The sequence below is a fragment of the Zalophus californianus genome, chromosome 6 (genome assembly GCF_009762305.2).
Source record: "Zalophus californianus isolate mZalCal1 chromosome 6, mZalCal1.pri.v2, whole genome shotgun sequence".
Taxonomy (NCBI): domain Eukaryota; kingdom Metazoa; phylum Chordata; class Mammalia; order Carnivora; family Otariidae; genus Zalophus; species Zalophus californianus.
Genome location: NC_045600.1, coordinates 1,723,241 through 1,750,561, shown reverse-complemented (window position 1 = coordinate 1,750,561; position 27,321 = coordinate 1,723,241). Strand labels below are relative to the sequence as shown.

Here is a 27,321-nt window from a genome sequence, read left to right as displayed (position 1 = left end):
GCGACCGTGGGGGAGCTTTAGGTCCTGCTCTGGGGGGGGTTCTGACCTGAGCGCCCCCACTCTGTGTGGAGGGAGTGGTGCCAGCGAAGGTGTGCATGGGACGTGAGAGAGAAAAGAGTGTGCTACAGGCACTCTGGGCCCCGGGGCCTAAGCAACAATGCTCCTTTGAACAGTTTGAGAGAGAGATACAGGCGGACGGTGACCTTGGTGAGAATCGATGGGCCTGTCCAGATCCTCCAGCCTCAGCTCCCAGTCTTGACGTCATGGAGACTTGGGGGATCCTGGAGCAGTTCCCCACCCCAGGGAGGGGGCCACAGACATTGTCCCCTAACCACAGAGCCAGGGAGCCCAAGTCCCTATGGGAGAATGGTTCCTCCAGCAGCGGGGAGCTCAGGGGCCCATCAAAGCCAGCTCTCTGGTGGGGCGTCTGTCCCCTCTGCTCCGTGGTGGGGGTCAGGTTGCCCAGAGCCTCCATCTTGCTCAGTGCAGTCAGCCCCTGAGCTGCCACACTCAAACCCTGGGCCTTGGTGTACAGATCCCCCACCTTCACCCCTGGCTCTCCTGGCTTCTCCCCTTTTCCTGGCCTCTGTAGCTGGAAAGCCAGGTGCAGGCTGGGCCTTGGGGTCCCTGCTTCTGCTTCTAGGCAACCTTGTCATGACTTTAAATGCTATCCCTGTGTTGGTGACTCCAGAAGGTACGGCTTTCGTTTCTTCTGGGCCGTCCAAGTGCCGTGCCAAACACAGTGCGCCCAGCGCCGCTCACTGCCTCCTGGCCCCCCCACATCTCTGCCCCAGGTTTGCCCTACGTGGTCAAGAACTCGGTCCCCATCTAGCAGGAAGCTCTGGCCAAAACTTGCGTTGTCCACTCTAGTCTCTGCCTCACACCCAGGCTTCAGAACGTGCTCCCAGGATGACCTCACTCCTCAGCCCCTGGCCCCTGACCTCTTGGCCTCCTGATGGTCCTTATGACCCCTGGTCTGCCTCTGTCCACACAGCAGAGTTCAAGACAAACCATCCTAAGTCCTTACCTGGCCCTGAATCCCCTTAGCTAGTGTCCCCTCTCTCAGAGGGCCCTCCCTTGACCTCCTGGGCATTGTGCAGACTCCCCAAGCTCCTTCCTGCCTCGGGCCCTGGGGCCTGGCCCTCTCCGTGCAGCATGCCCTGCAGACTGCTCCCATGTCGGCTCATCAGATGATCCCTTGCCACCCTCTCAGGAACAGTCCCTTCTGTTACACCGTTGCCTTATTTTTCCCCACAGCACTTGTCACCCCAGATGCTGCCCCTGCACTGGAAAGGGAGCTCCAGGAGCACCGGGGCCAAGTCCCCAGTGCCTGGACAGGCCCACAGCGGGCCTTCGTACATGCCACAAAAATGGTTTATGGGGCGCCTCGCTGGCTCAGTCGGTTAAGCATCCGACTCTTGATTTCGGCTCAGGTCGTGGTCTCGGGGTTATGAGATCGAGCCCGACATTGGGTTTGGTGCTCAGCGGGGAGTCTGCTTGAGATTCTCCCTCTCCCTCTGCTCCTCCCCCACCTCACACTCTTTAAAAATCCTCAGAAAAACCCCATAAAATTTGCTTAAAAAAATGGCTAACAGCCGTGAAAATGTCGGTAGCCGTAGCCAAACTTATGAAAGAACAGCAGGGAAGAGCGGCAGAGCGGCTGAGGCCCGAGGCCTGACGGGCGTCCGCAGACCGTCACAGCCCCGGTGCTCCCATAGTTGACCCCCGAACCTGAGAAGAGAGGCCGCCACTGGGAGATCACCGGAGAAGGCCTGCTGGCCTCTAACTCCCTTTACTGGGATGTCCAGGGTGCTGGTGGGTGGGCTAAGGGGTGGCTTCCCGAAAGGGTGACCAGGGAGATCCCTCACCCCACAGCGAGGGGCCCCGGCAGGTATCAGGACAGCCCAGAGCAGCTGCCCAAGAACAGACACAACAGACCCAGAGCAGTGACAGGAACCAGCAACGGAGGAAAACCAGATTTTCGGGGGGAGGGGCTGAACTGTGTCCCTCCCACATTAACGTGGTGAACCCTGACCCCCAGCCCCTCAGAAGGTGACTGTATTTGGAGACAGGCCTTTAAAGAGGGGATGAGGGTAAAATGAGGACCTTAGGTCTGAATCCAGGGTGGCTGGTGTCCTAAGAAGAGATCTGGACCCAGGAGTCAGGCAGGGGGATGCGGGCACGGAGGAGAGGCCTGGGGAAACCAGCGTGGACGCCTTGATCTCGGGCTTCAGCCTCCAGGACGGCGGGTCTGTTTCTGCCCTTGAAACCCCCAGCCTGAGCGGACGGGACAGAATTCACCGGCTTGTGCTTAAACAGGAATTACTTTTGCATTGTTGGCAGTTATCAAAGTAGCTTCCCTGGAATGGGAATCAGGCGGAGGGCTCCGCGTGGAGACAACGCAGTTCCCCCCGACCCACGGCGGTCGGGGTCCTGGCCGCCTCGAATCCAGCATGAGAGAGAAGCCTGCTCCGGAGCCCTCCCTGCCCTCCAGGGCTGCGTGTGGGGAGGGAGGGGGTCTAGCCCTGGAGAGGTCCCCTCCCGCCCTCTTCCTGGACCTATGTGAGTGGGCGGCGGGGGTCAATGCCTGTCCCCTCCCCCACCACCCTCGAGGAGTGCACCGCTGGTGTGGTCAACGGGCGCTGGCTTTGCTAGAGCACCGGCTTGTGTGGGCGCCGCCTGGGAGGGGAGGGCGGCCCCCACTCTGCGCTGGGGTCCTGCAGGCCAACCGTAAGGCACGTGGCTTTTGTGTCACATGTCCCAGCCACTCCAGCACCCCGGGCCACCGCGCGGGTCGGATGTCGGATAGCCCGGGGCCGCTCAGGCCCCGCCCCCGCCCCCGCCCCACAGGCCCCGCCCCCGGACGGACCCGCCACCTCCTGGGGCACACCTAGCTCTCCGCGTCTCCCCGCCGCAAGCACTGTCCCCAGGCAGGTGGACGCCCGCCCCTCCCCGGGCTGCCCTCGGCGCGCCCGCCACCTCCCCTCGGTCTCCTCGGTCCTTTGGTCCCGAGATCGCATGGCGCGCGCGCTGGGGCCCGAGCGGCGGCTCCTGGCCGTCTACACCGGCGGCACTATCGGCATGCGGAGCGAGCACGGCGGTAAGTCTGCGGCCTGGGGGGGATGGGGTCGTTCTCATGCCCAGTGACCTTTCTCAGGTCTTGGCCCGGGCACTGGGAGCCCTCTGGGGCCGCGCTCAGCGCCTCTTCCCTGCGCTGTTGCCGGCACCCCTCAGCGCGGAGGCATGGGGGCCCCACGGGGCCCCGCGGCTTCTGCCCCGTCCCGGACAAACGAGGTGGTGGGCAGGTGCGTGACCCCGCCCCGTCCCCAAGGTGGCTCCCAGCTTCAGGGTTCCTGGCAGCTGCAGGCAACACACTTTGGGGGAGCGTGGGGGGCAGCAGGCGGCTTTGGGCAAGTTGCACATTTTGTCTCTCTGCCCCTGTGGCAGTGGCTGCTGCTGGGGGTGGGGGGCTGGGCCTGGGGGCTGGAGCTCGCAGGCCACCCCCGGCAGGGATGCGGGCAGCGGGGGCTGAGCACCTGCCGCGGGGGACCCGACGGGGTGGGGAGAGGAGAGCAGCACACCAGCATCCAGAATGTTCTGGCGTTCCCGGGAGGGTGGGGAGCTGCACGCAGCTTCCACAAAGGCCCCTCCTGGTTCCGTGATGTCCAGGCGGGCCAGCACGAACCCTCCGCCTCATGGGAGCAGCGGCTCCGACACCCCTGGTGCTTTCTTGGGGGCTCCGGCAGCTGCTTTTCCATGCTCTGTCCCCTGTGCGACACCAGTGGTCGCTTCGCACGTTCCTTGAGGCCCCACCCCCGTTCTGGGCTGCAGGACTCAGGCCTGTGTAGAGGGAGCCCCGTCCTGAAGGGGCTCAGGCACGGGGCCTGTGGCTGTCCACCCACCCCGGCACGGGCCCCCCCTGGGCTGCCGGGAGCCTGCCCACTGTGTCTGTGCCCTCCGCCTCTCCCACCCAGTTAGTTGGTGGGTGACCTTCTGAAGCCTGGAGGCCCCAGTGGACACTCCACCTGCAGGGTGTGGCTGTGGTCACTCGGCCCCCCAGGCCAGAGGGGGGCTGAATCGAACCAGCAACAGCACGTGATGGAGGTCACAGGGGCCTCGTGCTGAGGAGATGCAGGGCTGGGGGTGCTGCCAGGGCAGGAGGGCCCAGGGGCTGGACCGAGGTGGGACGGAGTGGGAGGGGCCGGGGTGGGGGGAGGCTGGGCCCAGAGAGAGAAGCTGCCCTGAGCCCACCCCGTACGCTGCCCCTCCAGGCATGGCACGTGGCCAGCTGCGATTCTGTTGAGCTCAACACATAGTTCCCAAGGGTCTGGGCTGCAGGGACAGGTGGACTCCGACCCTCCCCCCCCAGCACGGAGCTGTGCTTCCCTGCCCTGGCTCTCCGGGGCAGCCCCAGGGCTCGCTCCCACGGGTGCTGCTTCTCTCAGAGGGGCTGCAAACTCATGTGTTCAGAAGGTGAGCTAGAGACCCTGAATCAAGAAAGATAGACTGTGGCGGGGGAGGGTCGGCTTCCAGACGGGAAAGAATCTTCCAGAAGCCTCGGAGCCTGCTATGGCCCTGGGGCCTTCTGGCCTGGTGGAGGTGAGGTCGGCAGGCACCTTCTTGTGCTCGGAGCAGCTCAGAGTGGTCAGCCAGTCCCAGCCGGCAAGGACGCAGGTCTTCTGAGCTCCGGCCCCAGGGCAGGGGCGCCTCTCCTGGGTTCCTGGCTGAGGGCTCTGCCTTTGTGAGGCTGGCTTTGTCCCCACGGCAGCTGCCAGCCCTCCCACTTCTTCAGGGAGCCCGTGGCTTAAGCCCCAGAGGACAAAGGAGGAAGAGGCGTGGGATCTGGTCCCTGCTGTCGCTCTAGCATCATGCAAACCCTGACCCCCGGCCCTTGAGACCAGAGGGTCCTGGGGCCTGCTCTAGTGCGTGACTGGCTCTCCGTGTTCTTGAGGGACATGCGTCTCCTGCTGGCTTTTTTGTCTAAAAGTGTGTGTGGCGTGGAAAGGTGTCCAGGGACCAGGGCAGCCCCAGGCCAGGGCAAGAACAAGGTGGGGATGGACGGAGGAGCCAGGCCCCTGTCCTCTCCCAGCCCCGCTGGGGCTGTTGAACTCGGGACTCCAGGCCATTCCCTGGAGCTCTGATCTGGATCAGCATCAATGATTAACTTGCCCGGTGCTGCTGACGGGGCTCCAGCCTCGGGAAGGCGGCGAGGGGCGGCGAGGGGCGGCGAGGGCGCAGGCCAGCCACAGCGAAGCTGTTGGGATCGTCACTGTTGGCGTTTCTGCATCTGGCAAACAGTGGCCTGCCTGGCACACGGCGCCACGTGTCCGAGCCCTGCCAAAGGTCAGGACAGCAAGCGGGGGGTGGAGGCCGCGGCAGCTAGGGACACCCCTTGACCCGTCCCGTCTCTGAGTTCAGCAAAGATGTCACAGGTCAAGGGGCATCATGAAAGGAAAGTCAGATGCTAACCCCGAGCCCAAGGCTGAGCAGCATCAGGGGCCTCCTCCTGCAGGCCGAGGAACCCAGGAGCCCCTCCCTGCCCCCCCCCCACCCCTGCAGGCACTTGCGCACACAGCAGGGCGAGCAGAGCTTTGGGGCCAGGCATCTGCAGGTGTCGGGACAGCCCGGAGGGTCGCGGCGGGGGCGGATTCTGCAGCCAAGCCCTGTCGGCAGGGGTGACGTCCACAGCCTTTTGGTCACCAGAGTGGCACCGGAGCGCTCGGCCTGGAACTCCTTCCTGAACATGATTTCACATGCTCACAAGTTCCCAGTTTGGGAGCCCAGGCTATAGGTGGTTCCAGGGGGACCTGTGGTCCTAGGGCGCAAACTGTCCCTTACGGAAGAGGGGTCTGGCAGGAGCTGAGCGGCATCCTCTGCCAGTGGCTGTCTGTCTCCGTGGCCCAAGGACGGCCATGGTCTGGTTTTATAGGGGCCCGGTGTGGGGGGCGGGGCTCGTTGAGAAAAATAATACAATTTACAGAATCAGAGTTCAGTGTGAAAGTGGACATTTACTTGGAATGATTAAGGAAATCATAACAAATCACCAGTTTTTTAAAAAGCCAAGAATGTCACAAAACCCAGAATACTGTTTTGTTCATTAACTTGCTGACACTCTCTCGTGGCTGCCCCCCCCCCCCCCCACCTACAACTCTTTTGGCTGCGTGTTTCCCATTGCCGTTTTGGTATGACAACGCCGTGGCAGGATTTTGCAGAGAACAGAACAGGAGAACATTGCCTTTTCTTGGGCTACTTTGGCCTGTGCTGCCCACGTGCTCCCTGGGTGGGCACAGCGGGCTCCTGTCCTTGGGGCGGGGGAGGGAACTGTGGTCCTGCCCCTCCTCACCTGCGGCAGCAAAACGTCCCTGGTCCCTGGCAGCCGCTGCCCCTCCCGACGGCTAGCAACGGCCTGGCTGTGGGTGGAGGTGACCAGCCACAAGGTATGCCTGTCCCATGAAACCCAGACCAAGTGGATCCCCACTTCACCTGCCCTGCACATGGATCCCCAGCTTTGCAGACACCCCTGCGCCACCCACCACAAGGAGCTGCAGCGGACAGTGGCCGTGTGAGTTTCCCGGGGTGGTTCCCACAGCTGAGCAGGCGTGTGCTCCCCCGCCCCCACCGGTGCTGTAGGCAGGCGTCCGACCTCGGGCAGTGAGGGTCTGTCCTTCCCACTTCCTTGGCTGGGGCCACAGCGCAGCAGCCTCCGTGCCTCTCCCTGCCTGCTCCTTATGTGGCTGCCCCTCCACGTGTCTCGTCTCCCTCTGCTTCCTCTGAAAAGGACATGGGATTACTTGCGTAATCCAGGGTCATGTTCCCACCTCCAGACCCTTAACTCCATCACACCTGCGAAGGCTTTGCATTCAGGCCGCACTCACAGGTCCTGGGGATCAGGACGTGGACACCTCTGGGGAGTGCTTTTCAGCCTGCTGCGGCTGGGGTGGGGGAGCTTGGCGGCAGGATGGCGGGGTGGCTGTGAGCCTTGCTCCGTGCCCGGGATCTGAAGTTCTGTCCACAATGCTGGCAGGGCTGCTGAGTCTGGACCGTCATGGAGGCAGGCACACGTCCTGGTCATGCTTCGGGTGTCTTGGGAGTGTGGCCAGGCCGGCAGTTGTGTGCTGATGTCCCGTCTGTGTGCTCAGCCCCGTTGTCATGATGCTTCTCGCCCGTATGGTTTACTCCTGCAGCAAATGTGCGTGCAGCTCCTGCTGGGGCTGCATGCGGGGGGGTGGGGCAGTGTTGTTCAAAATGCTCCCCTGGGGCTCCCCTCTGGCTGGGGAGGTGGCACCACAAACATCCACGAACAGCCATGGGGCCAGTGTGCCCGTGCTGGCCAGGGGGCTGGCGGGAGCTGGGGCCCGGGATTTAGCAGGTGGTTGTATGGAGGGGGTTTGGGGGCGGGGAGACAGCCTGAGCAAAGCAAGTGGGTGAGGAATGTGGACCCTGAGTTGGCCAGGCTTCTGACCCACAGACGCTGCGTGATAAAGTGGTGCTGCTTCCGTTCCCTACCTGTTTGGGGTCATGTGTTAAGCAGCCGCGGGAAACCGAAAACGCCCACCCACACCGCCGGTGAGGTCACAGCCCGGCTGACACCTGAACCCTCCGCAAGTGGGAGGTGAGGAAGGGGTGCTGTTTTAATCAGCTGAGCAGCAGCGGGGCACAGATATGCCTGCTAGACCGTGAAGGCCAGGAGCGGCCGCCGCCCCTGGTCTGGAAGGTCTTACTTGTTTCAGTAAGGATGTTTCTCGAGGAGGGGGACCCCGTTGTCCTCGTCACCGTGTCCAGGGGCGCAGCACAGCCAGGCCTGTGGGAGATGCCCGGAGAAGTTAGCTGACCTGTCCAAGGTCATGGTGCTGGTAGCGAGCAGGGTGGAGAAGAAGGCCAGGACCTTGATGCCTGGGAGCCTTTGCCAAGGCTTGTTTCTAGGAAACACACCTGTAACCTTTCAGGGTTTTCCTAAAACACACCATTATTTCTGCCCAGTGCCTTAGATGCATGTTTCTGGGACATGGAGTCTGCAGGCAGAGGGCCTGAGCTGTGTTGTGCAGGGGTCGCACGCAGTCTGGTGAGGGAGTGAGGGCAGCTGGGCCTGGACATCAAGGAGGGCTTCCTGGAGGTGGTGACCTGAGCTGGGGTGCAGCACGTGCTGGGTTGGAAGGGGGATGGGTCAAGGGCTTGCAGACAGAGCCCACAGTATGTCTGCAGACTGTTGTTACTGTGGGCATTCTAGGAAGTGGGGGAGGAAGCGTGGGTGTGTTGGGCTGCATTGTGAGAAAAGGTGGGAGACGGGGAGAACTGGTCCTCGATAGAGTGGCCGGAGCCCCTGGCAGGACCTCTGGAGTTGTCACACTGGCTCCACCGCAGGAAGCTACCGGGTCCAGATGCAGAACAGCTGCCCATCCTCCCCAGGGCACCGGCCCCTGTCCCCCCCAAACCCCTGGCTCCTGCCCGGGCCTGGCCCCCAGCATGTTGGGTAAATGTCCTGAGGAGGGAGGAGCCAGCGGTTATAGGAGTCGGCAGTGGCTGTGGGCCCCTGACCCCACAGTGCCCCCAACCCGGATTCTGCCTACAGTGCTTGTCCCTGGGAGTGGCCTAGCCGCTGTCTTGAGGACACTGCCCATGTTCCATGATGAAGAGCACGCCCGGGCCTGTGGCCTTCCTGAGGACACGCTGGTGCTGCCGTGAGTGTGGGCTCCGTGGGGTCCCAGGTGGGGATGACGACCGGCCGTCGTCGGGGTAGAGCTGTCCTGAGACGGGATGGCACCTGCACGGTCTGTGGAGCAGGCTGTGGTCACTAATGTCCTCTGATGCTTTCATGGCTTTAGAGCTGACCAACAGCCCCGTTTCCAGGGGGCCTCGGACTCCCACCACCTTGGCTGTCCCCAGCCACGTGTGGACGCAAGCCCGTCAGGAGAGGCAGGGGCTGGCCCCAGGTGCCCCAGGTGTCCCAGGTGTCCCTGCCTCCCCCTAGTGTAAGGTCCCTCTGTTCCTCAGTTCTTGGCCAAGTCTGCCTGGTGCCCGTCACGGCTGTCAGGCATCCTGGCCCCTGAGCTCCCTCCTGCCAGAGATTCTCCTCCCAAGGTCATCTCCACCGAGGGCCAGGCCCAGCCTCCCTCTCAGAGATGGCAGCCGGTCCTGGCCCATCCTCGACCCCCCTGAGGACCAAGGTCCCTGTGCCTGGGGACTCCGGGGGAAGGGAGGCCAGGCCCTGTACTGGGGATGCTGAGGGAGAGGCAGAGCCCACGGAGAAGTCCCTGGGTGCAGGGGTCAGCAGGGTGGGGGGAACGGAGCCGGCAGGGGAAGAAGGGGCGGAGCAGGAGCCCTTGTTCTGCCCCCCGCAGGCCCGCCAGCCCCGCGCAGAGAGTCACTTACACGGTGCTGGAGTGCCAGCCCCTCTTTGACTCCAGTGACATGACCATCACTGAGTGGGTTCAGATTGCCCAGACCATCGAGGTAGTTGGGGAGTGTGGGCGGGGCTGGGGTTGGGGTGGGGACGGGGCGTGCGGTGGGGCCGAGAGTGGGTGGGGCTGTGGGTCCTGGGCGGGGCTGGGAGTGTGTGGGCGGGGCTGAGTGTGGGCGGGGCTGGTGGGCTGGGCCGGGCCAGTGCTGCAGAAGCACGGCCCTGGGGTCTGTGGTGGTGGGGTCGACCTGCCTGGCCCAAGACTTGGGAGCATCAGGAAATGGCAGCTTCAGGAGAGTGTTGGACCCTCGGGTTACACCTCAGCTGCAAAGCTCCTGAGGTCCTTTCCCCCGTGCAAGCAGAGGGTGGGAAGTCAGGGCCATGTCCACTTCCCTGGTGAGGAAATGTCCTGGCCAGCCGTCCTGGTTAGTATCCTGGGCTGGGATGCTCGCCGCTTCCCTGAAGGTTGACAGGGAAGGCCCACTGTGCTTGGCCCACCCTTCTCTGTTCACCCCACCCCGAAGGTAGGGACTTAGTGGATTTGGGGCCCATAAAAGGCACAGAACCGTGTGCAGGTCTCGTTTCCCTGCTGCCAGAGCACCCCTCCGTCAGCCTTCCTCTCTATTCTGCCCAGCCTCATCATCACCACCCCCCTCACGCACAGGCCTGGCCCCGTTACCTGACTGCCCCCCACCCCTCCCTCCCCCACTTGCCTCTACCACCTTCTCCAGGCCCAGTTCTCACTTGCCTCCCTTAAGAAGCCTCAGAGGCTCATCACACAGGCTCCCCTTCTCTGCAGCTGGGGGCTGGCCCCAGCTACATGCCTGTGATCTTCTGCCCTGGGGGGAGAGCAGCGCCTGGGCCGCATCCCCTCTTACTGTGAGCAGGACAATACGTGGTCCTGGGCTTGGTCCTTAAGTCCCTGAATGGGCCCACTGGCTGACAGTGGGCATGTCCGTGGCCACAGTCTGGGGCAGTCTCCCTGGTGTGCGGCCAGCAGCGCCCTCTGCTCGGGGCCTGACAGCTTTGCTGAGCTCCCAGGACTGCTCCTGGCCTCAGTGTCCAGCCACGTGCAGACTCAAAGGGCCTTCGGGGCCCTGGTGGCCCAGCCTGTAGCAGTGCCCCGTGTGGCCAGCAGAGGGTGCCCCAGCCTGCCACATGGCTCAGCAGCCTCAGTTCCAGGTACAGCCTGGCTGGGTCTTTCAGTGGGCTGCCAAGGATGGTCTGGCCCGTTTGGTTCCCAGAATTGTGCCCTTGGCTGCCCTCTAGGTGGTGGCCAGAGGATGTTCTTGCAGAGATGGCCAGCACGCCTGGGAGGCCTTCTAGCCTTTGCAGCCTGGAAGGACTCTTCCCCATGTTTGCCCGCCAGCGTCCTGCCCTCCTGCCATATTCTGTTCCAGCCAGCCTCCCAGATCACCTGCCAGCTCCCAGCACCAGCTGTGCCTTGTGCCCTTTGCTGTGTCCACGCCTGGCCCTCCCGCTGGGCCATGGGCTCACAGGCTCACTCACCCCTGCAAGACACCTGCCCTGGAGGCAGGGGTCACACAGCAAGGGGCCCTCCAGGAGTCCTGAGCTGAGTTCTGGTGTAGTCCTCCAACTGACCAGTGCTCTCGGGAGCCCTGACTGGGCATCATTTGGGGGAGAAGCTGGCCAGAAGTCTAGAGCAGACCTTCTGATCCTAGGGGAATGTCCGGAGATCCCCATCTCCCCCAGGCCCGTGGGTGTCGTGCAGTCAGGAAAGGAAGCTGTCCTGGGTGTGGGGAGAGCAGGGAGGAGTGAGTGGGACTCCAGGCAGGGACTTGCTTTCCAGAGAGTGTCCTCCTGGCCAGCAGTGACCAAGATCCCACCAGTGCCTCCCCGACTCCCTCCCTCTGCATCTGGGACCCTTTCCTCTCTTTGCCTGGAGGGGACCGGCTAGCCACCTGTCCCCGGGAAGAGGCCCATCCCTGGGAGGAGGCCTGCCTAAGCTTGCTGCCTCCGCAGAGACACTATGGGCAGTACGACGGCTTTGTGGTCATCCACGGCACGGACACCATGGCCTTTGCAGCCTCTGTGCTCTCCTTCGTGCTGGAGAACCTGCAGAAAACCGTCATCCTCACTGGCGCCCAGGTAATGTCCCAGGCCGGCTGGTGGGCACGGGGGCCTTCCCGAGGCCACAGGGTGAGTCAGCACTCTGGGGGACCCAGGCCAGACCCCGGGCCTCTTTCCAGTCCCGCGGCTCCCTGAGGCAGTGCTTGTTGTTTGGCGCTGGCCGGCCAGGCTGGGCGGCGCCTGGGTCCTGCCGGTGCCCACTCTGCTATCCCGGGGTGGGCCCGTGGCCTGCCGTCAGCCTTGTCCAGCTGCCCTGTCTTTGTCCCTCTCCTCATGCCTCCCCCCAGGTGCCCATCCATGCCCTGTGGAATGATGGCCGGGAGAACCTGCTGGGGGCCTTGCTCATGGCCAGCCAGTACGTGATCCCTGAGGTACCCTCCCCCTCCCTGGAGTGGGGGGCGGGGGGGCCTGTCCTCAGGAGCGCAGGCGAGGGGCTGGGGTGGGCTCTCAGGTGGGACATGCGGGGGAAGAGTCAGGTGGGGTTTTAAAGATGTGCCTTGCGCCTCACGAGTGACATACGCTGTCACCATAGAGAAACGCGGAAAATAAAGCGGAAGGAAACAAAGCCACCCACGTTTCACTTCCCGGAGAAGCTGCTGTTAACAGCATGTGCTGTGTTTTCTTCCAGATTGTGTATCTTGCTTTTTTTAAGATTTTATTTATTATTTGAGAGAGGGAACACATGTGCCCGAGTGGGGGGAGGGGCAGAGGGGGAAACAGGCTCCTCGCTGAGCAGGCAGCCCCAGCCAGAACCCCGGGATCATGACCTGAGCCTCAGGCAGATGCTTCACCTACTGAGCCAGCCAGGCGCCCGCAGATTATGTATCTTATACGTGTTCACGTTATTTGTAGGTGTTCATGGAAGTTTCTATAGAAGTAGACTGTACCGAGTACAGTTGCGGAGCTGTCTTTCCCTATTCAGCACTCCCCCTTCGTGTGGGGGCATGGGGGAGACCTTACAAGACCCCCTCACATTGCAGGGGAGCCCGTGCTGGGAGGTGGTCACCCCCCGTGGGGGGGCATCCCCAAAGTGCGGTGCCCACTGTCTCCCTGCCACTGTGCCCCCCGCCCCTCCCCAGGAGAACAGCTCGAGAGTGGCTGGAAGACGCGGGCAGAGCTAGAACCCCCACCCCTGAGCTCTGGAGCAGGGCTGCTGGGACCCCGCCCCTGTGGGGAGGGAGGGGTCTCTCTCTACACCCTTGGGCTGAGTTCACAGGGGCTCCCTGGGAAGCAGGGGTGGGGACAGTGGGCAGGTGGGAAGGGAGGGGTGGCAGGGCCCAACTCTCCCCAGGCCCCTGCGGGGTGGGGGGCAGGGTGGGCAGGTGTGCTGCTGGGGCAGCCATCTGCAATGTCTGTGGGCCATTTGCAGTGGGTGCTCTGCGGATGGCAGGGGGGGAGCTGGAGGGCACAGGGGCTCCCCAGGGCTGAACCACTGCCTCTGCCCTCCCCTGCAGGTCTGCCTGTTCTTCCAGAATCAGCTGTTTCGGGGCAACCGAGTGACCAAGGTGGACTCGCGCAGGTTCGCGGCCTTCTGCTCCCCCAACCTGCCCCCTCTGGCCGTTGTGGGTACCGACGTCACAAGTAAGCCCGGCAGGGAGCAGGGCCAGCAGACCAGGGCTCCTGCCCTGGGGTTTGTGCAGAGAGCTCGGGCTGGGAAACTGTGTCTGGGGTTGAGGAGCATCCCCCTAAATTGGGAACGAGCACAGGGCTCTGTTCTGCCTTGGGCTGCCAAGTCAGGGGCTGCTCCAAGAGGGTGGCCTGCGTGGGCCACCAAGGTTGGGGGGTGTCCCAGCAGGTAGCCCCAGCTCAGGCCCTGGGGATTGACCCAGAGGAGGAGCAGGTTTGGGGGACCTGCCCTTCATTTGTCCCCACCCCCTCCCCCCAGCCACGTGACCCTGAGCCCAGGAGTCCCTCTCTGTGACCATCTGTGACCCTGCCACACACCCAGGGGGATGTGGTTCCTGTGTTGTGATGTCCTCCCTGGGACTTCCCGGGAGTCCTCTGCCTCCTGGACCTGGCAGGCAGCCCAGCCCCTAGGGAGCCCCTTCCCTTCCCTGCCTCTGACCTTGCTCTCAGCCAGGACTGCTGGCCTGGAGCTCGGGCCTCACTGACCCGAGGGGGGAGTCATTCCCAGGGCTGCCATCTCTCCACCTGGGATGTCTGCCCTCCTGCCGTGTCCCCAGTGTGTCCTGGCTTCACTCTGGGTCCACAGTGGGCATAACCAGCTCCTCCACTCCCACTCCCTGGTGACTGAGGGCAGCCCCCACGTCTGCCCGGTGTCGTTTCCTGACTGAGCTGGGAGGTTCTGCGCCTTATGTTGGCCTGGGCATCTGTCCCCACCCCACCAGCTGTGGGATCCAGTCCCAGAGACCCTGTGGGGGGCGGGGGGTTGCAGGGCCTGGCAGGACCAGCCTTCCTCTGGGGAACTTCAGGACTTCGCAGCCCTGCTCCAGGTGGGCCCACCACAGCTTGGGGAGGCGGAGCTGCTTCTGCGGGACTTGGGGCTCGGGAACCCAGCACCAGCAAGACCAAGGTGGCTCTTCTGCTTGGACTGCTGTCTTCCGCCCGGGGCCCGGGCCCGTGGGGGCTGTTCCAGGAGACGGGCACTGGAAGAGCCCTTTGGGGTCTCCTGGTGCAGCAGCCTCCATGCCCCCAGAAAGAGGAACAGATCAAGACCAAGGGAGGAGGGGGCTGTGGGTGGGCCTTGACTTCCCAGGGCCAGGAGTTTCCTGGGATGCTCCGGCACAGGCAGGGTCTCGGGAGCGCCAGGCCGGGCCAGGCAGGGGTGCAGGGCAGGAGCCTTTCTGGGAAGGCTGCTGATGGGGACTCAGCAGGGAGGTGCTCTGGCCGGCACGGCTGGGCTATCCGTGGAGAGCAGGTGATGGGCAGGCTGATCATGTAACTCTGAAAGCCCCCAGTGCCTTTGGATCCGCACAGGACACACAGACGTGGGAATGCCCGCATGGCGATACACAGGACCTGGCTGACCCCTGGGTCCTCTGCCGGGCAGTTGTGGGGCCGCGGCAGGCCAGGGCAGCAGGAGACCAGAGGGTGGGCCATGGAGGCGGGGAGGGCCACATGGCAAGGTGTTGGCTCAGCGCAAGCCCTGACTCCCATTCTGATGGTCTTATCCTGCCCCCACCCCCCTATCTCCAGGTGCCCACCAGGACTTGTAAGACAGCCCACATGCCCAGGGCTCCAGGGGCCAGGTGGGGCTCCACCTGCTTGCTGAGGGTGCCCCAGGGAGGTGGTGCATGCGCCGGGGCAGGCAGGCAGATCGGCTTCCTTGCCATGGGGGCTGGCAGTGCTCAGGCCCTTCCTCCCTGGTGCCGGCCGGCTGAGGAAGGAAGGGTTGGGCGGCTGCTCTGCAGGCCTGGCTCTCCCCGGTGGGAACTGAGTCACGCTTCATCCGGGGCTCAGGAGCGGAGCTTCTGGGGATGCACCGGGCTGGCAGGCGCAGAGCCGCTCCGTGTGGACAGCAGGGCTCTGTCTGTGCTGCTCCGGGCCCAGGCAGGCCACAGGGCAGCTTGTGCGTGCAGGGCTGAGGCCGGCCCTGAGGGGAGAGGCCACCCCTGGAGCCCCGGGCTGGGGACCCCAGAAGGATGGCTACCTGCTGGCGGGTGCCTGGTGCCCTGCGGAGTGTGGGAACATTTGGCCTGGCCTGCCCCAGTGGCTGTCAGGCCCCCAGGCCGGTTAGGCACGTGGTGCTGAGTAATGCCAGGCTTTGCCCAGGATGTGGCTGGCTGGCGGGGCGTGGGGGTGGGGGGGCACTGGGGAGGGGCCAGGGCGGAGGGGGGTGGACAGTGCCTGGGCTAGCAGGGGCTCCCCTACTCTCCTGTTGGGGGTGGCCCAGCCGGAGCCACCCTCTCGTGTTACTACTTCCCTTTGTGAGGCTGTCACAGACGGAGGCTTGGGGGTCAAGAGGGGCTGTGGGGACACACAGAAGGTCCCAGGGGCCTTCTGTGCGGAGGGCGGCTTGGTCTCCCACAGTGAGGGTTGGGGGTCTGCGCGGGGAGCTGGCCCGGGCTCGGTGCGCCCCAGGCTGCCATCCCTGCTTCCTCTCTCGGCTCCGGGGGGGCGGCAGGACCTGCAGCTCCATGGGCTGTCAGGGGCATGGTCCAAGCATGCAGGGAGGGGGTCGTGGGCTCTCTTTGTCTCTGCAAACCCCCCTCTGTGGCCATAACTCCTGCAGCTGGCAGCAGCCCCCCCTTGCTGGCTTATCTGCACGCCCAGATGGGGCACACGGCCCTAAATTAAAGGATGCCTCTCACTGCTGATGGATGCTGCAGGCCCCCTCCTGCTCCCCATCCCCCGGCACTCCCTCGGATGCAGCACGAGAGGGCAGCGTGTGTCCGGAATGTTCCCTGGTTTATTATCTCCCATGAATTGCTCTGGTGGCAATAGCAGGAGGCCTGGAGGCTTCCACCCCCCCACCCCAGGGTGAGGGTAGGGAGGAACCCTGGACCAGGGTCCTGGAGACGCCCCTCCCCACTATTCTCCTGGCTCTACACACTGGATGGACAGCCTCAGTGGCCCTTCCCCACTCTGGGCCTCAGTTTCCCTGTGCTGGATATGGTACTCGCTACCTCAGATAGGCTCTAATGGTCAGTGCCAGTGGGGCCATCAACACCCGGCCACTGCCCCCATCGGGGCTGTGCCCGGGATTGAGAGAATGGGGTTCTGTGCTGGGCTCGGGGGTCCTCAGGGCTCGGAGGTGAGGCCTGCTGCCCAGCCCCACCTCCAAGAGTGATGCAAGAAGGTGGGGGGGGGGCCTGTGCTGGCCTGGTCCTGGCAGAGCAGTGACCTTCTGACCCCTGGGGACACTGGCCTTCTGGGACCCCGAATATCTGGCCCTCCACTTTACACAGGGTGTGGGGGGTAGGCCTCTGAGACTTTGGGGTGAATCAGAGGGAGGCTTTCTTTCCCCAGAGCTGAGGGCTCCGGAAAACTTGCTCGTTTCTTCATCTTCTCTTTCATTCTTTGACTTGCGGGGCTGTGGGCGAGGTGGGTCAGGGGCAGGCGAGGCTGGCTGGACAGACTTCTCCCGGGACCCAGGACGGCACACCGCGTGTGGCTCTGCAGGCGTGCTTCCAGGGCCGCGGGCGCTCTGTTCTTGCTCCTGGAACGCCTTTCCTCCACCTTCCCTGCACACTTCCATGCGGTCCCTGCACACTTCCGTGCGGTCCCTGCACACTTCCGTGCGGTCTGCTAGACTCAGGCGCCCCTGTCCCTGAGGGGTCCTGCTTGTGCCCTGGGCTCCAGGCACAGGCTGGGGCTGCACCCCTCCGAGGACCTGGGAGCTGAGGGCGGGCGGGAGTTGCGTCGGGAGCGGGGCTGGAGGAGCCCGGCAGGGGTCCTGGCTGAGCAGTGGCCCACACGTCCCACACGTGCGCCTCTGCCCTCACAGTCAACCGGGAGCTGGTGAGGAAGGCCCGAGGGAAGGATCCGCTGGTGGTGCACAGCAGCATGGAACGGGACGTGGGCCTGCTGCGCCTCTACCCCGGGATCCCCGCGGCGCTGGTAGGGACCCGCCCCAGCCCTGCACGTCCCGCACGCTTTCCACGCACCCCGTGGCTCCCCGGTGCCCGCCTGGCCATCCTGCCCCTCCCATCACCCACCCCACCGCAGGCCTGGGCACGCAGGGACAGCGACTGCACGAAGCCCCTCAGCTGTCAACGGCCAAGGCTGACCCTTTTGGGGCTGAACCCGCACATGTCCCCGGGACCTCCAGCCCCTCCCTTGCCTCCTCATCTGAGGCTTCAGGGCCCATCTTAGCCTCTTTGCAACATGGGCTTGACCCTGCAGATGCCGGATGCCGGTGGACTCACGGCGCCTGGTCCAGGGCTCTGCCGGGGCCGATGGGGGTCGATGGGCTATGGCCCCGAGACTGCTCTTTCTTGTGGCTGCCCTGGCGGGCCTCTGTTTGCTCCCTGCTGGTGACCCCTCAGCCACCAGCTGCCATGGGGGGGGGCACAACGCCTGACTCTGTCCTGCCTTGTGAATTGGGCTCAGATGCCGTGTGGCCCCTCACATAGAGGGTGTCTGAGCTACAGCAGGCTGGGCATCGCTAAGGTCAAGTGCGGGGGGCTGGGTGCCGGCCTCAGAGGCACTGCTGGGCTGCAGGGAGCTGGGCCTGCAGGCACCTCAGCTCAGAGGACACTTCTGCACTGTGACCAGCCGGGCATGTGGACAGAGGTGGCTTCACGGGGACGTCCCCACACATAGGGTGGGACTTGGCATGGGCTGCCCCTGAGCTCTGGGCCACAGTCTGTGAACTGGGATCTGATCCCCTCAGAGGGCACTAGGGACAGGCGGGACGTCTTTTCACCGTGTGTCCCCTACTCCTCTCGGGCTGGGCCTAGGACAGGTGTTCCACAGCACACGGTGCGTGAGTGAGGCGGACCCAGCCCTGCGGAAGGCCAGGTCGGAAAGATGGGCCTTCTAGTTCCAGTGAACAGGCACGGCCTTCCCAGAGACTGGACCCAAGATCTTGCTGGACGCTCTTCCCGCTGGGAGGAGCCCCAGGACCACACGCACCAGGACCGCAGGCCCCCACCCCCGCTTGTCCTTGGGGGCTCTGGGTCCTTCGCAGGCTGAGGATCTGTGATGGCCTTTCCTCGCAGGCCCCTCCGAAGGCAGAGACCCTCAGAGAGGCATTCTGTGGGCTCTGGGGTGGGACTATGTGGCCTGCCTGGCTCAGGCGGCCTCTGGACGCTGGCTCTCGGGCGGGACCCCGGGGTTTTCAAGGGAGGCCTGATCGGGGGAGGACTGGTCCTGCACCTAAGGGCCCAGGAGCTCTCTCTGGTGGGGGGTGGGGCTGGTCAGGGAGCCCGTATGCAGCGCTCTCCCCACCGGGCCAGTCCTGGCCTGAGGAGGCCTTAACATGTGCCGTAGCCAGCGGTTGCGGCACGAGGCTGCCGTGTTCTGGGAAAATCATGCTGCGGCTGTGAAGTCCCAGGCTGGTTTCTCATGAGATTTTCAGAACGCCCTATAGCTGGGGAAATGAGGAGCCATGGAGCTGGCCCCACAGGAGGACAGACGCTGGAGGCTGGCTGTTGCCCGTCTCCGTGGGCTCCTGGGCTGTGGGGGCAGGGCCTGCTGGTGGCAAGCTTTGGCCTGCGGTGGGTCTTGGTGTCCAGTCTCCCCATTCTTGCGTGTCTACCAGGGACAGGTATGCAGTCACCTTTGGCCTTTGCTGGAGAAGCACTTCTGGTGAGGGGTGAGAGCTCCCACAGGGGACACTGCCAGGTGGCGAGGTGCTCCTGCCTGCCTTGAAGGCCTGCCCTGGGCCAGGGGCTCAGCCCTTGTGCTCTCACCTGTATGGCAGAGTCATGGACAGATATAGGCCCTCTGGGCCAGGCCTTCTGGTGCCTGGCACAGGGCACTGCTGAGCTGGGAAGCTGTGTTCCTCCGTGGGGCCCATCCGTGGGTGGACCCAAGGCCCTGTCATCTGTTTACCGAGTGGAGCCTTGTAGGCAGGCAGGATATGGGGGCGGCACCCCTGGCTGACTTAGAGCCCTATATGTGTGTTCAGCTGTGGGGCACTTCCCCCAAATACTGCCTTGCTGGGGGCATCCCCCGCTGTGTTTCAGACAGGGCAGGGCGAAGGGGCTGGACAGAGGGCCACAGGGCTAGGAGCTGTGTGGAGGGGGCGCTCTGATCGTGGCCACACCGACCACGGCCTTCAAGTCTTGAAAGGGGACCAGGTGTCTCTCCGGGAGAACGAGGTGGGGAGCAGACCCTCACGGCTCTCCGTGTGGCCTGCTCGGGGCCAGGACATCCTGGGCTTGGACAGCAGCCTGGGCTGCATATGCCGTGGCTGAGCGAAGGTGCGGGACAAGCCTGTGGGTTCCCACTGCTGGAGCAAGAGGCCAAGACCCACCCCCCCCCACCCGTGTCTCGGCCCCACAGGTCCGGGCCTTCCTTCAGCCGCCCCTGAAGGGCGTGGTCATGGAGACCTTCGGCTCGGGGAACGGGCCCACCAAGCTGGACCTGCTGCGGGAGCTCCAGGCCGCAGCCGAGCGGGGCCTCGTCATCGTCAACTGCACTCACTGCTTGCAGGGCTCCGTGACCTCTGACTACGCAGCTGGCATGGTGGGGGCGGGGAACCAGGCCCTGGAGGGGGAGGGCACGGGCCCTGTGACCCTGCACCCCATTTCCTGCCCGTACCCCTTTCCCCACAGGCCATGGCAGGAGCGGGCATTGTCTCCGGCTTCGACATGACATCGGAGGCCGCCCTGGCCAAGCTGTCCTATGTGCTGGGCCAGCCTGGGCTGAGCCTGGACGGCAAGAAGGAGGTGCCCCTCGGGCTGTGGGTGTGGGGACACGTGTCACGGGGCTCCTGAGGGCATGGCGAGGGGTGTGACTTGGGCAGACGGTGGGGCCCAGCCCAGTGGGGTGTGTGCCTGGATTGGAAGGGGGGCAGGGGTGCAGGGCCTCCCCGTTGGGGGAGAGGACCAGCTCTGGGGCCTGGGCTCCCTCCACCCCTTGCTAGCCCCAAGCTCAGACTACCCACTCTTCCACTGTCTCAGGGAGCCATGGTCTGGCACAGGCCGGGGCTCCTCAGACTGCTCCCAGGATAGCCCCTTGTCCTGCAGCCTTCCCTGGGGGGCCTCAGATGCAGCCAGCCCGGGCAGAGGCCACGGGGTCCTTGGGAGACGCGGGGCTGGTGGGATGGAGGGTGGGGTGGGCCTGCAGGGACCTGGTTGGGGTCAAGCTCGGGCCTGGGGGATGGAGCCTGAACTGAGGGGTTTCGGGCCCAGAGCAGCCCTCACTGCCTGCCCTGGGGGTGCCTGGTCTGGGAGGTTGGTCGGACTCCTGGGCTCCAAGCATCCCTGGCTTGCTGTGTTCTCCTCCCTCAGCTGCTGGCCAGGGACCTTCGGGGGGAGATGACGCTGCCCACCGGGGCCGAGCACCGGCCTTCACTGAGTTGCAGTGCGCTGGGCCGGGGGATTGCCCAGCTCCTCACTCTGAGCCAGGTATTGCCCAGTGTGTGGGGGTGTGTGCACGGGGGCCTGAGGGGCGGCTCCCCGCTAGACACGCTGGGCACCAGCCACGGCCGCCACCATTCCAGCATGAGCAGGAGACCGCCAGGCGTGGCCTGGTTCCCGGCCCAGGTGGAGGGCTTGGGTCCACAGCAGGGATGACTTGCGAGAACTCAGCGTTCAGGTAGGGAGCAGCACCTGGGGAGCAGCTGAGACAGTTGAGCGGAATCTTTGCAGCACGTGGACAGCGGGCAGAATGTGGCCCCATCACCAGGGGGGCACGTAGGGGCATCCAGCGGCTGCGCTTGGCTGGGCTGGGCCTGCTGCCTGCCAGTCTTGGCCCCAGGTGCTGTGCGGCCGGTGAGGGGGGAGCAGCCCGCGGGGTGGGCACGCTGTCTGTCCTGGGTGCTGGAAGGAGAGGGAGCTGGGGTCTTCCTGCACCTGCGGGGTACAGCCCCTTGGCACTCCCCCTTCACCCTCCCAGCAGGGGAGCTGAGGTCCTACTTCAGGGTCTGGGGTCTGGGGTTGAGGCCTGGCTAGGCCCACGGCAGTGATGGGGGCCTCCCAGTGCCCCACTACACAGCCCCCTGTGGCTGAGGCGTCCGGGGCCTGGCACCCCCGTGCTCCCTGGGGTCACACCATATGTGGCAGTTTCCCCCCTGCGGGGTGGGGTGGGTGGATCCACCATGGACAGCTGCGGTCATGTTCACTGCCACGTGCCAGGGGCAGGCCACGGTCGGACCAAGAGGCTGGGATGTGTGGCCTGTTACTACGGTGGCTGTGTCGGGCCTGATAGCTCAAGGGATGAGGCCGACGGGCAGTCGCTTTGTGGTCAGGCCGCGCCGGCTCTGCGGGGCTGAGGGTGGGCTGGGCCGCGTGTGGGGCCACCTGAGGGGCCTCTGCTGGCATTCCCGGCCCTCTGGCATCTTGGGGAGCTCCTAGATGACCACGGCATCCCTGGGGCTGGGGGCAGCAGCCTGTAGGGGCTCTGTCCGGGGAGGAGTGCCCTTCTTTCTAGGTGAGGGGACCAGCCCCCCTTCCTGTGCTCCCCCAAGTGGGCACCTTGTTGTGAGTCTGTCTCTGCATCCTCAGTGGTGGTGGCCACGGCTGAGGAGTTGGATCTCAGCGGGTGGGTGGTGTGCCCTGGGGCACACGGTTGGGAAGGACGGAGCCGGACGGTGGTCTGGGGTCCCCTGGGGGCAGACGTGCTGAAGACCCCAGGGTGCCGTTGTCCTCCACCCAGGAGGCCGATGCCGTACGGGATGCTCTGATGCCGAGCCTGGCCTGTGCTGCGGCCCACGCGGGCAACCTGGAGGTGTTGCAGGTGCTTGTGGAGCTGGTGAGGCCCCCGCCCCTCCTTGGGGACCAGCCCCAGCCACGCCAGTCCCCGGGGGGTGGGTGGGGGGAGGCAGGCAGGACAGCCTTTCCCTGGGGCCCTGCTCTGCCAGGCCGGGCAGCCAGCTGGCCGGCCGCCGAGGGGCGCGCAGGGGCGGTGCCAGGCCCCACTCCCGGGGTGCACCCTGATCCTGCCCAGCCCTCCCTCAGCAGGTGACAGGCCTTTGTGTCACCCCAGGGCAGTGACCTGAGCCTAGAGAACTTTAACGGTCAAACTCCTCTGCACGCGGCCGCCCGGGGAGGCCAGGCCGGGGCGGTCAGCATGCTGCTGCGGGGAGGGGTGCACGTGGGCCCCCGGGACGAGGACGGACTGAGCCCGCTGCTGCTGGCCGTGAAGGGCAGGTACCTGGGGCACACCGCAGCGGGCGTGCAGGCTGGGGCGCCACGTGGGGTGGGCCTGCGTAGAGCCGCCTGAGACACGGCTGCCGGTTAGCCTGTGGTGACCCAGCTTGCTCGGCAGAGCTGGGCGGGGCCAAGGACTCTGCTTCCTAGAGCCTTACCTGCCCCCAGCCCGGCTGGGCACAGGGCCTGGGCAGCCAGCAAGCAGGGGGCTGGAAGGACAGGCACTGGGGCCTGAGGATGCCCCCTGTCCTCTGCTGGGGCAGCCCGTCTCCTAGCCCCCACCCCCAGTCCTGCTGGCATCTCTCCGAGGGCCGGGCCTTACCGGCTCTGGCCAACAGTGGAAATTCAGAGCAGATGGTCACAAGGTGGGCAGGGCTTGGAGGGAGCTTGGTTCAATATTCTGGGGGCTTCTAACCTTATGGGACATGGAACTTGCCGGCAAGACCTCATGGGTGGGGTGGGACCCCTCTGTGTCTCCTTCCCCGTGGCCCACCTGGAAGCCCGGAGCGGTGTCAGATACAGAGTGTGTGCGTGCGTGCGCACCTGAACATGGGTGTGAGAGCTCGTGTGTGTGTCTGGGAGGTCACAGCTCTTGTGTTTAATCCTTTGTTGGCTTACTTAGTGTCTACAGCAGTCCCCAGGCCCCCCGCTTCTTCTTGGGGATCTATTTCTCCCTGGGGGCACTCAGCCTGCCAGTGAGTGCTTGCAGGTCTCATGGAGAGAGGCTGAGGGTGTGAGAACCGGGGGTGGCCAGACTGTCAGGCTCAAGTCCTGGGTGCCCCAGCGGTGTGCGCCCTGGGGCGGGCATGTCAGCCCCGGTGAAGAGAATGATGGGTAGCTCTCTCTTCGCTGGACTCTTGCTCTTGTGAGCACAGGGTCAGGGGGTTCCCGGGGTGGGGGTGAAGAGCTGGAGTGATCTGGCTGCAGATTCCAGGTATGAGTCCTTGGGCGTGGGTGGAGAGCGATGAGCTCACCACCCTGGTCCCCCCCCTCATCCCTGACCGCCCCCCCCCCCCCCCCGCCAAGCACAACAGCTCCCCCCAAACCGGTCTCCCAGCCTCACTCTCCTGGCCTCACTCCCGGGGCTGGACCTGCTGTGCCCTGGAGGGCTCTTCGGGGTGGGGAAGACAAGGCCTGGGGGCCCCACCCTCCTCCCCATGCTTCCTAAAAGTGGGGTGACCATGCAGTTCACAGCACAAGGACGCTGCGGGGGAAGGGACCTGGTTAGCATTATGCTGTGAGAGTCTGCCCCTGCACAGTCTGTTCCCTTGCCTTGCCCACCCGTGCCCCCACTCCCCAAGCCTCCACCCCGACCCTGCCCCCACCACGCACCCCCAGTGGGTGGCTCCAGACTTGGCCCTGACCAGTCCGCCTCTGCAAACCCAGACGTTAGGGCGCACTCTGGGACCCTCCCACTCATGTTCACCCGCCAGTGTCTCATCCTCACCCCACCTCCAAGGGCAGAGCGTGGGCCCAACTGACTCAGTTTCCCCAGGCCCAACCTTGGCTGGAGCCCCTGTGTGTGATGGAGCCGGGCTGCCCCCAGGGGCCCATGGGAGTGCGTTGGGCCCTCAGGATGGGGGCTGGGGGAGACCGTGGCAGAGGCTTCATGATGGGGGTGTTGGAGCGGCTCGGCCAGGGCTGATGCCCCAGCATGGGGCGCGTGCTGGGGTGCCTCAGACCTGGCCTCGCCCTGCAGACCCAGGATGTCCCAGGAAGGCTCCTGGATGTGTGGAGGGGCATTGCCCTGGCCTGGGCTGGGAGGGGCGGGGGGCCGGGGGGCTAGGCACCCCCCGTGTTGAGCTGTAGCTGCCTGGGCAGGCGGTCAGCACGTGTTTTCTCGTGACAGGCATCGGGGTGTCATTGAGCTGCTGAGGGCAGCTGGGGCCTGCCTGTCCCCCCGGGAGCTGGAGGACGTGGGGACAGAGCTGTGCAGGTGAGGCTGCAGGCGCACCTGCCCTTCCAGGAGGCGGGAGGCGGGCATGGGGCTTCGGGAAGGGACCGCCAGCCGGGCGGCGGACTCCAGAGGAGGCGAGCCCACCGTGTGCCAGCCTGGCCGCTGGAGTCCGCCCTGGAGGTTGGGGTGGCTGGGGGAGGGGAGCTGACCCCCGTTCTGGCGAGGTGACAGGGCTCCTGAGTGTCCTCCCCAGTGCAGGCCTCGCAGTAGTGGGGGCCTGGTCCCTGTCATGGGGTAAACAGAGCCATGGTCAGCGGCCATCCTGCCCTGGCCCACCATCGCCCGGTGCTAGCAGGACTCTGACCTCACAGGTGCCCTGAGTGACACCCAGGCAGGCCTGGGGAGCCTGGGGTACCGGGGAGTCGAGCGTCCTGGGGGGGTCTCCGGCAGTGGGCTGCGGGGGGGACAGGCCCGGGGCTGCAGAGCTCAGCTCCCTCCTCTGTCCGCTGGCCCCCCCCACTCCTGCTCTGACTGGGGTCCCTCCGTGCCACCTGTCGGCTGCCCCCAGGCTGGGGCCGAGAGCCGAGGTGGGGAGTGGAGAGAGGTGGAGGGTAGGAGAGGCTTGTCCAGGAGGCGAGGCTGGGGCACTGGGGGTTGCAGGGGTTGGGGGTTGCTGGAGGCAGCCTAGGTCCGCAGCCCTGAAAAGGCAGAGCCCCTGAGCCTGGGGAGTGGGTGATGACTGGCCGGGAGTGAGGGGTGGGTGAACTGTCTGCTCACAAGAAGACCCCGAAGCTCTGGCTCTCTTGTCCCCACTGCCAGCGTCTCCCCAACCCCTATGCCTCAGTGGTCCCAGTCCCTGATGTGGGGCGGGGTCCCTCCCGCCCTGACCTTCAGTGTCCCCAGGCGGACAAGCCCTGCTGGCCAGCCCAGCCCCCACCCTTCCCAGGCGGCAGGCGAAGGTGGGCTTTCAGCTGTGATGAGGTGTTAGGGCCTCGAAAGCGAGGGCGGGGCCTGCTCACAACCACTGGCGTTGGCTCTCGAGGGACTTCCGGGCTTGGTTCAGGGTCGTGTGGCCCCGGTGGGCGGGCCTCGTTGGCTCCATGGACAGGTGGGGAAACAGGCCGAGAGGGGCGGTGGTTGCCAGGTCCCACGGCGTCCAGGACCCTGCCTGGGGTAGGGTGCAGCCACCCCAAGCTGCCTGGCTGGCTCTGGGGGCCCCTCTGCAAGGCCAGTGCTTGGGAGGCTGGCAGTGCCATCCGGCATGATTCACCCTAGAAATCACAGTGTGCCCCTGTGGGGGCTCATGCTGCTGTTTTCCTGACCAGGAGGGAGTCATAGCCCCCTCACCGGTGCCCCCAGCCCCAGTCGGCACAGCTGGTGGGTCCCTTTCCCTGCTCGGCCCCTGTGTGGGGAGTGGGTTCCTCTGAGAGGGGCGGGAGAGTGAGCAGGACCCTGCGGGGGGCCCCCCTCCTCCCTCTCTAGAGCAGGTGGGCCCCGGTCCTCTGGGCAAGGCCGGCCATGCCGCCACGCCACCTGCTAAATCCAGCGCCCCCCCGCCTCCACATCTCCTGCCGCAGACTTCCCTCCTGCTGCTGGCGACCCCGCCCGGGGAGGGCTGTGTTGTGAAATACGAAGCTGGAGGGAGGCACTCCTTGTGGGGTGTGCACACGTGCGTGTGCATGCTTGGGTGAGTGCGTGCATGCTTGTGCCCTTGGCCTGAGTCACGGTCACCCCTGCTGGGTGAACCCAGACTCCAGGCCACTGGCCAGACCCCAGTGGATCCCGCACTCCGGCCCCGCTGTCCGGGGCCGGTGCTGGGCGCTGCATGGGGCTGGCTTTGTGACATGTCCCCGGGGCCCCGACGGTTACTCCTCTCCTCTGCTCCCTCTCCCAGGCTGGCGTCCAGAGCAGACCTTGATGGCCTTCAGTCATGGTGGCAGGCGGGGGCTGACCTGGGCTGCCCGGGCTACGACGGGCGCAGTGCCCTGCTTGTTGTGAGTGCTCCAGGGCCCCCGCTGCCCTCTCCTAGGCCACCTCCTCCAGGAAGGCCTCCTGACAGTTCCATTGGCTTCCCCTCCTCCACCTCCCCGCCCCCAGCCCCAATGCCCACACTCCTCTCCCTTCCCATCCCAGGCCCCTCCCTGCGCCCAGAGCTGTGGGGACAAGGAGTCACAGGCATGGGTGGGAAGAGCCACGGAAGGTATCCTGGTGGGTGGAGGTTGGGAGGGGGGTCAGGGGCCTGGCTGCTGGTCACATGCTCCCTCCCACAGGCAGAAGCAGCTGGGAACCTGGAAGTGGTGACCTTTCTGCAGAAGCTCCAGGGTGGGGCTGGTGCACAGGCCCCAGGCCCAGTAAGTCCCTCTGCTCCACGCAGGACTGAAGGCTTCCCCATAACACTGGACCCTGGCTTAGGGAATGTGTCTAAGGGCCAGTCCTGGGGTCAGAGCCAGAGAAGGCTAGGATGGGTCAAAGTCAGTTAGGCCTGCAGAGTTCTTTCTGTAGGTGGGGCACGCACTGTGTAGGGTGAGCAGCAAAGTGCCTGAAGGGAGCCGTCGGGGAGGGCTTCCCCTAGGAAGGGTTAACCTCACACCTGCCACACTCTGTCCTATCAGGCCACTCTGTGACACACCTCACAGCACTGGAAGGCCCCAGCTACGGCCAAGAGGTTCCTTGAGCCTGGAGGGGCCCTCAGATCCCTCTCCTGCGTGTACCTGCCCATGCTGCCCCACCCCACGGGGCCAGCTCCCCGCATGGGGACCCACTGGGCCGGGTGCTCCCCCACTGCCTCCCAGGGCAGGTGGGCCAGGTCCCCAGCTCACATCTCCTTCCCCCACTCCCATCATCTGGCTGTCCAGAAGACTCTCCAGTCTGGCTGGATTTGCTCAGGTCCTTGGGTGCCTCCCTAGGAAAGGCTGGGCCCCACTGGTGAGGTGCCCGGGCTTGCCTGTCTGCCCTTCCCTCATACACCACCAGTGCCACAGGAGAGAGGTCTCTTGGGAGACGTCCTATTTTCAGGAAGTGCTGCCTGGTGTCTAACCTGAAGCCGTCCTGCTGCAGCGTAAATGTGACCTGATGGAGGGACCGCAGGCACCCCATGGCTCTGACTGCGATGTGCCCCCGCTGCTGGGACTGCTTCCCTCTGTTTCCGAGACTCAGCCTGAAGGTTTTGTTGGGCAGAGTGGCAATAAAATCTCTCTGGGGACCCCTCCCTAGGT

The 27,321-nt window shown here is 65.1% G+C and overlaps 1 protein-coding gene across 4 annotated transcripts; it reads left to right on the top strand.

The window, feature by feature from the left end:
* The first annotated feature begins 3,002 nt into the window (after positions 1-3,002).
* ASPG (asparaginase) lies at positions 3,003-27,321 on the top strand. 4 transcript variants are annotated; one of them, XM_027571610.2, is made up of 16 exons: positions 3,003-3,100; positions 8,570-8,678; positions 9,339-9,450; positions 11,381-11,506; positions 11,776-11,859; positions 12,943-13,069; positions 16,896-17,008; positions 19,400-19,582; positions 19,672-19,785; positions 20,350-20,466; positions 21,716-21,811; positions 22,046-22,209; positions 24,059-24,145; positions 26,001-26,100; positions 26,377-26,457; positions 27,164-27,321. In XM_027571610.2, the coding sequence occupies exons 1-16, from the start codon at positions 3,019-3,021 to the stop codon at positions 27,317-27,319; spliced, it is 1,851 nt and encodes a 616-aa protein (XP_027427411.2). In that variant the 5' UTR covers positions 3,003-3,018; the 3' UTR covers positions 27,320-27,321. The 4 variants fall into 4 exon arrangements, with proteins under 4 accessions (XP_027427411.2, XP_027427412.2, XP_027427413.2 ...); XM_027571611.2 differs by having other exon boundaries at positions 27,080-27,304; XM_027571612.2 differs by having other exon boundaries at positions 26,719-27,304.

What these genes read in the sequence shown, in the direction of transcription:
- ASPG (XM_027571610.2), top strand. Translation starts at nt 3,019, where the DNA reads ATGGCGCGCGCGCTGGGGCCCGAGCGGCGGCTCCTGGCCGTCTACACC. An exon ending in GAGGACACGCTGGTGCTGCC is followed by an intron (nt 8,679 to 9,338) that starts GTGAGTGTGGGC and finishes TGCCCCCCGCAG; the next exon opens with GCCCGCCAGCCCCGCGCAGA. An exon ending in TCATCCTCACTGGCGCCCAG is followed by an intron (nt 11,507 to 11,775) that starts GTAATGTCCCAG and finishes GCCTCCCCCCAG; the next exon opens with GTGCCCATCCATGCCCTGTG.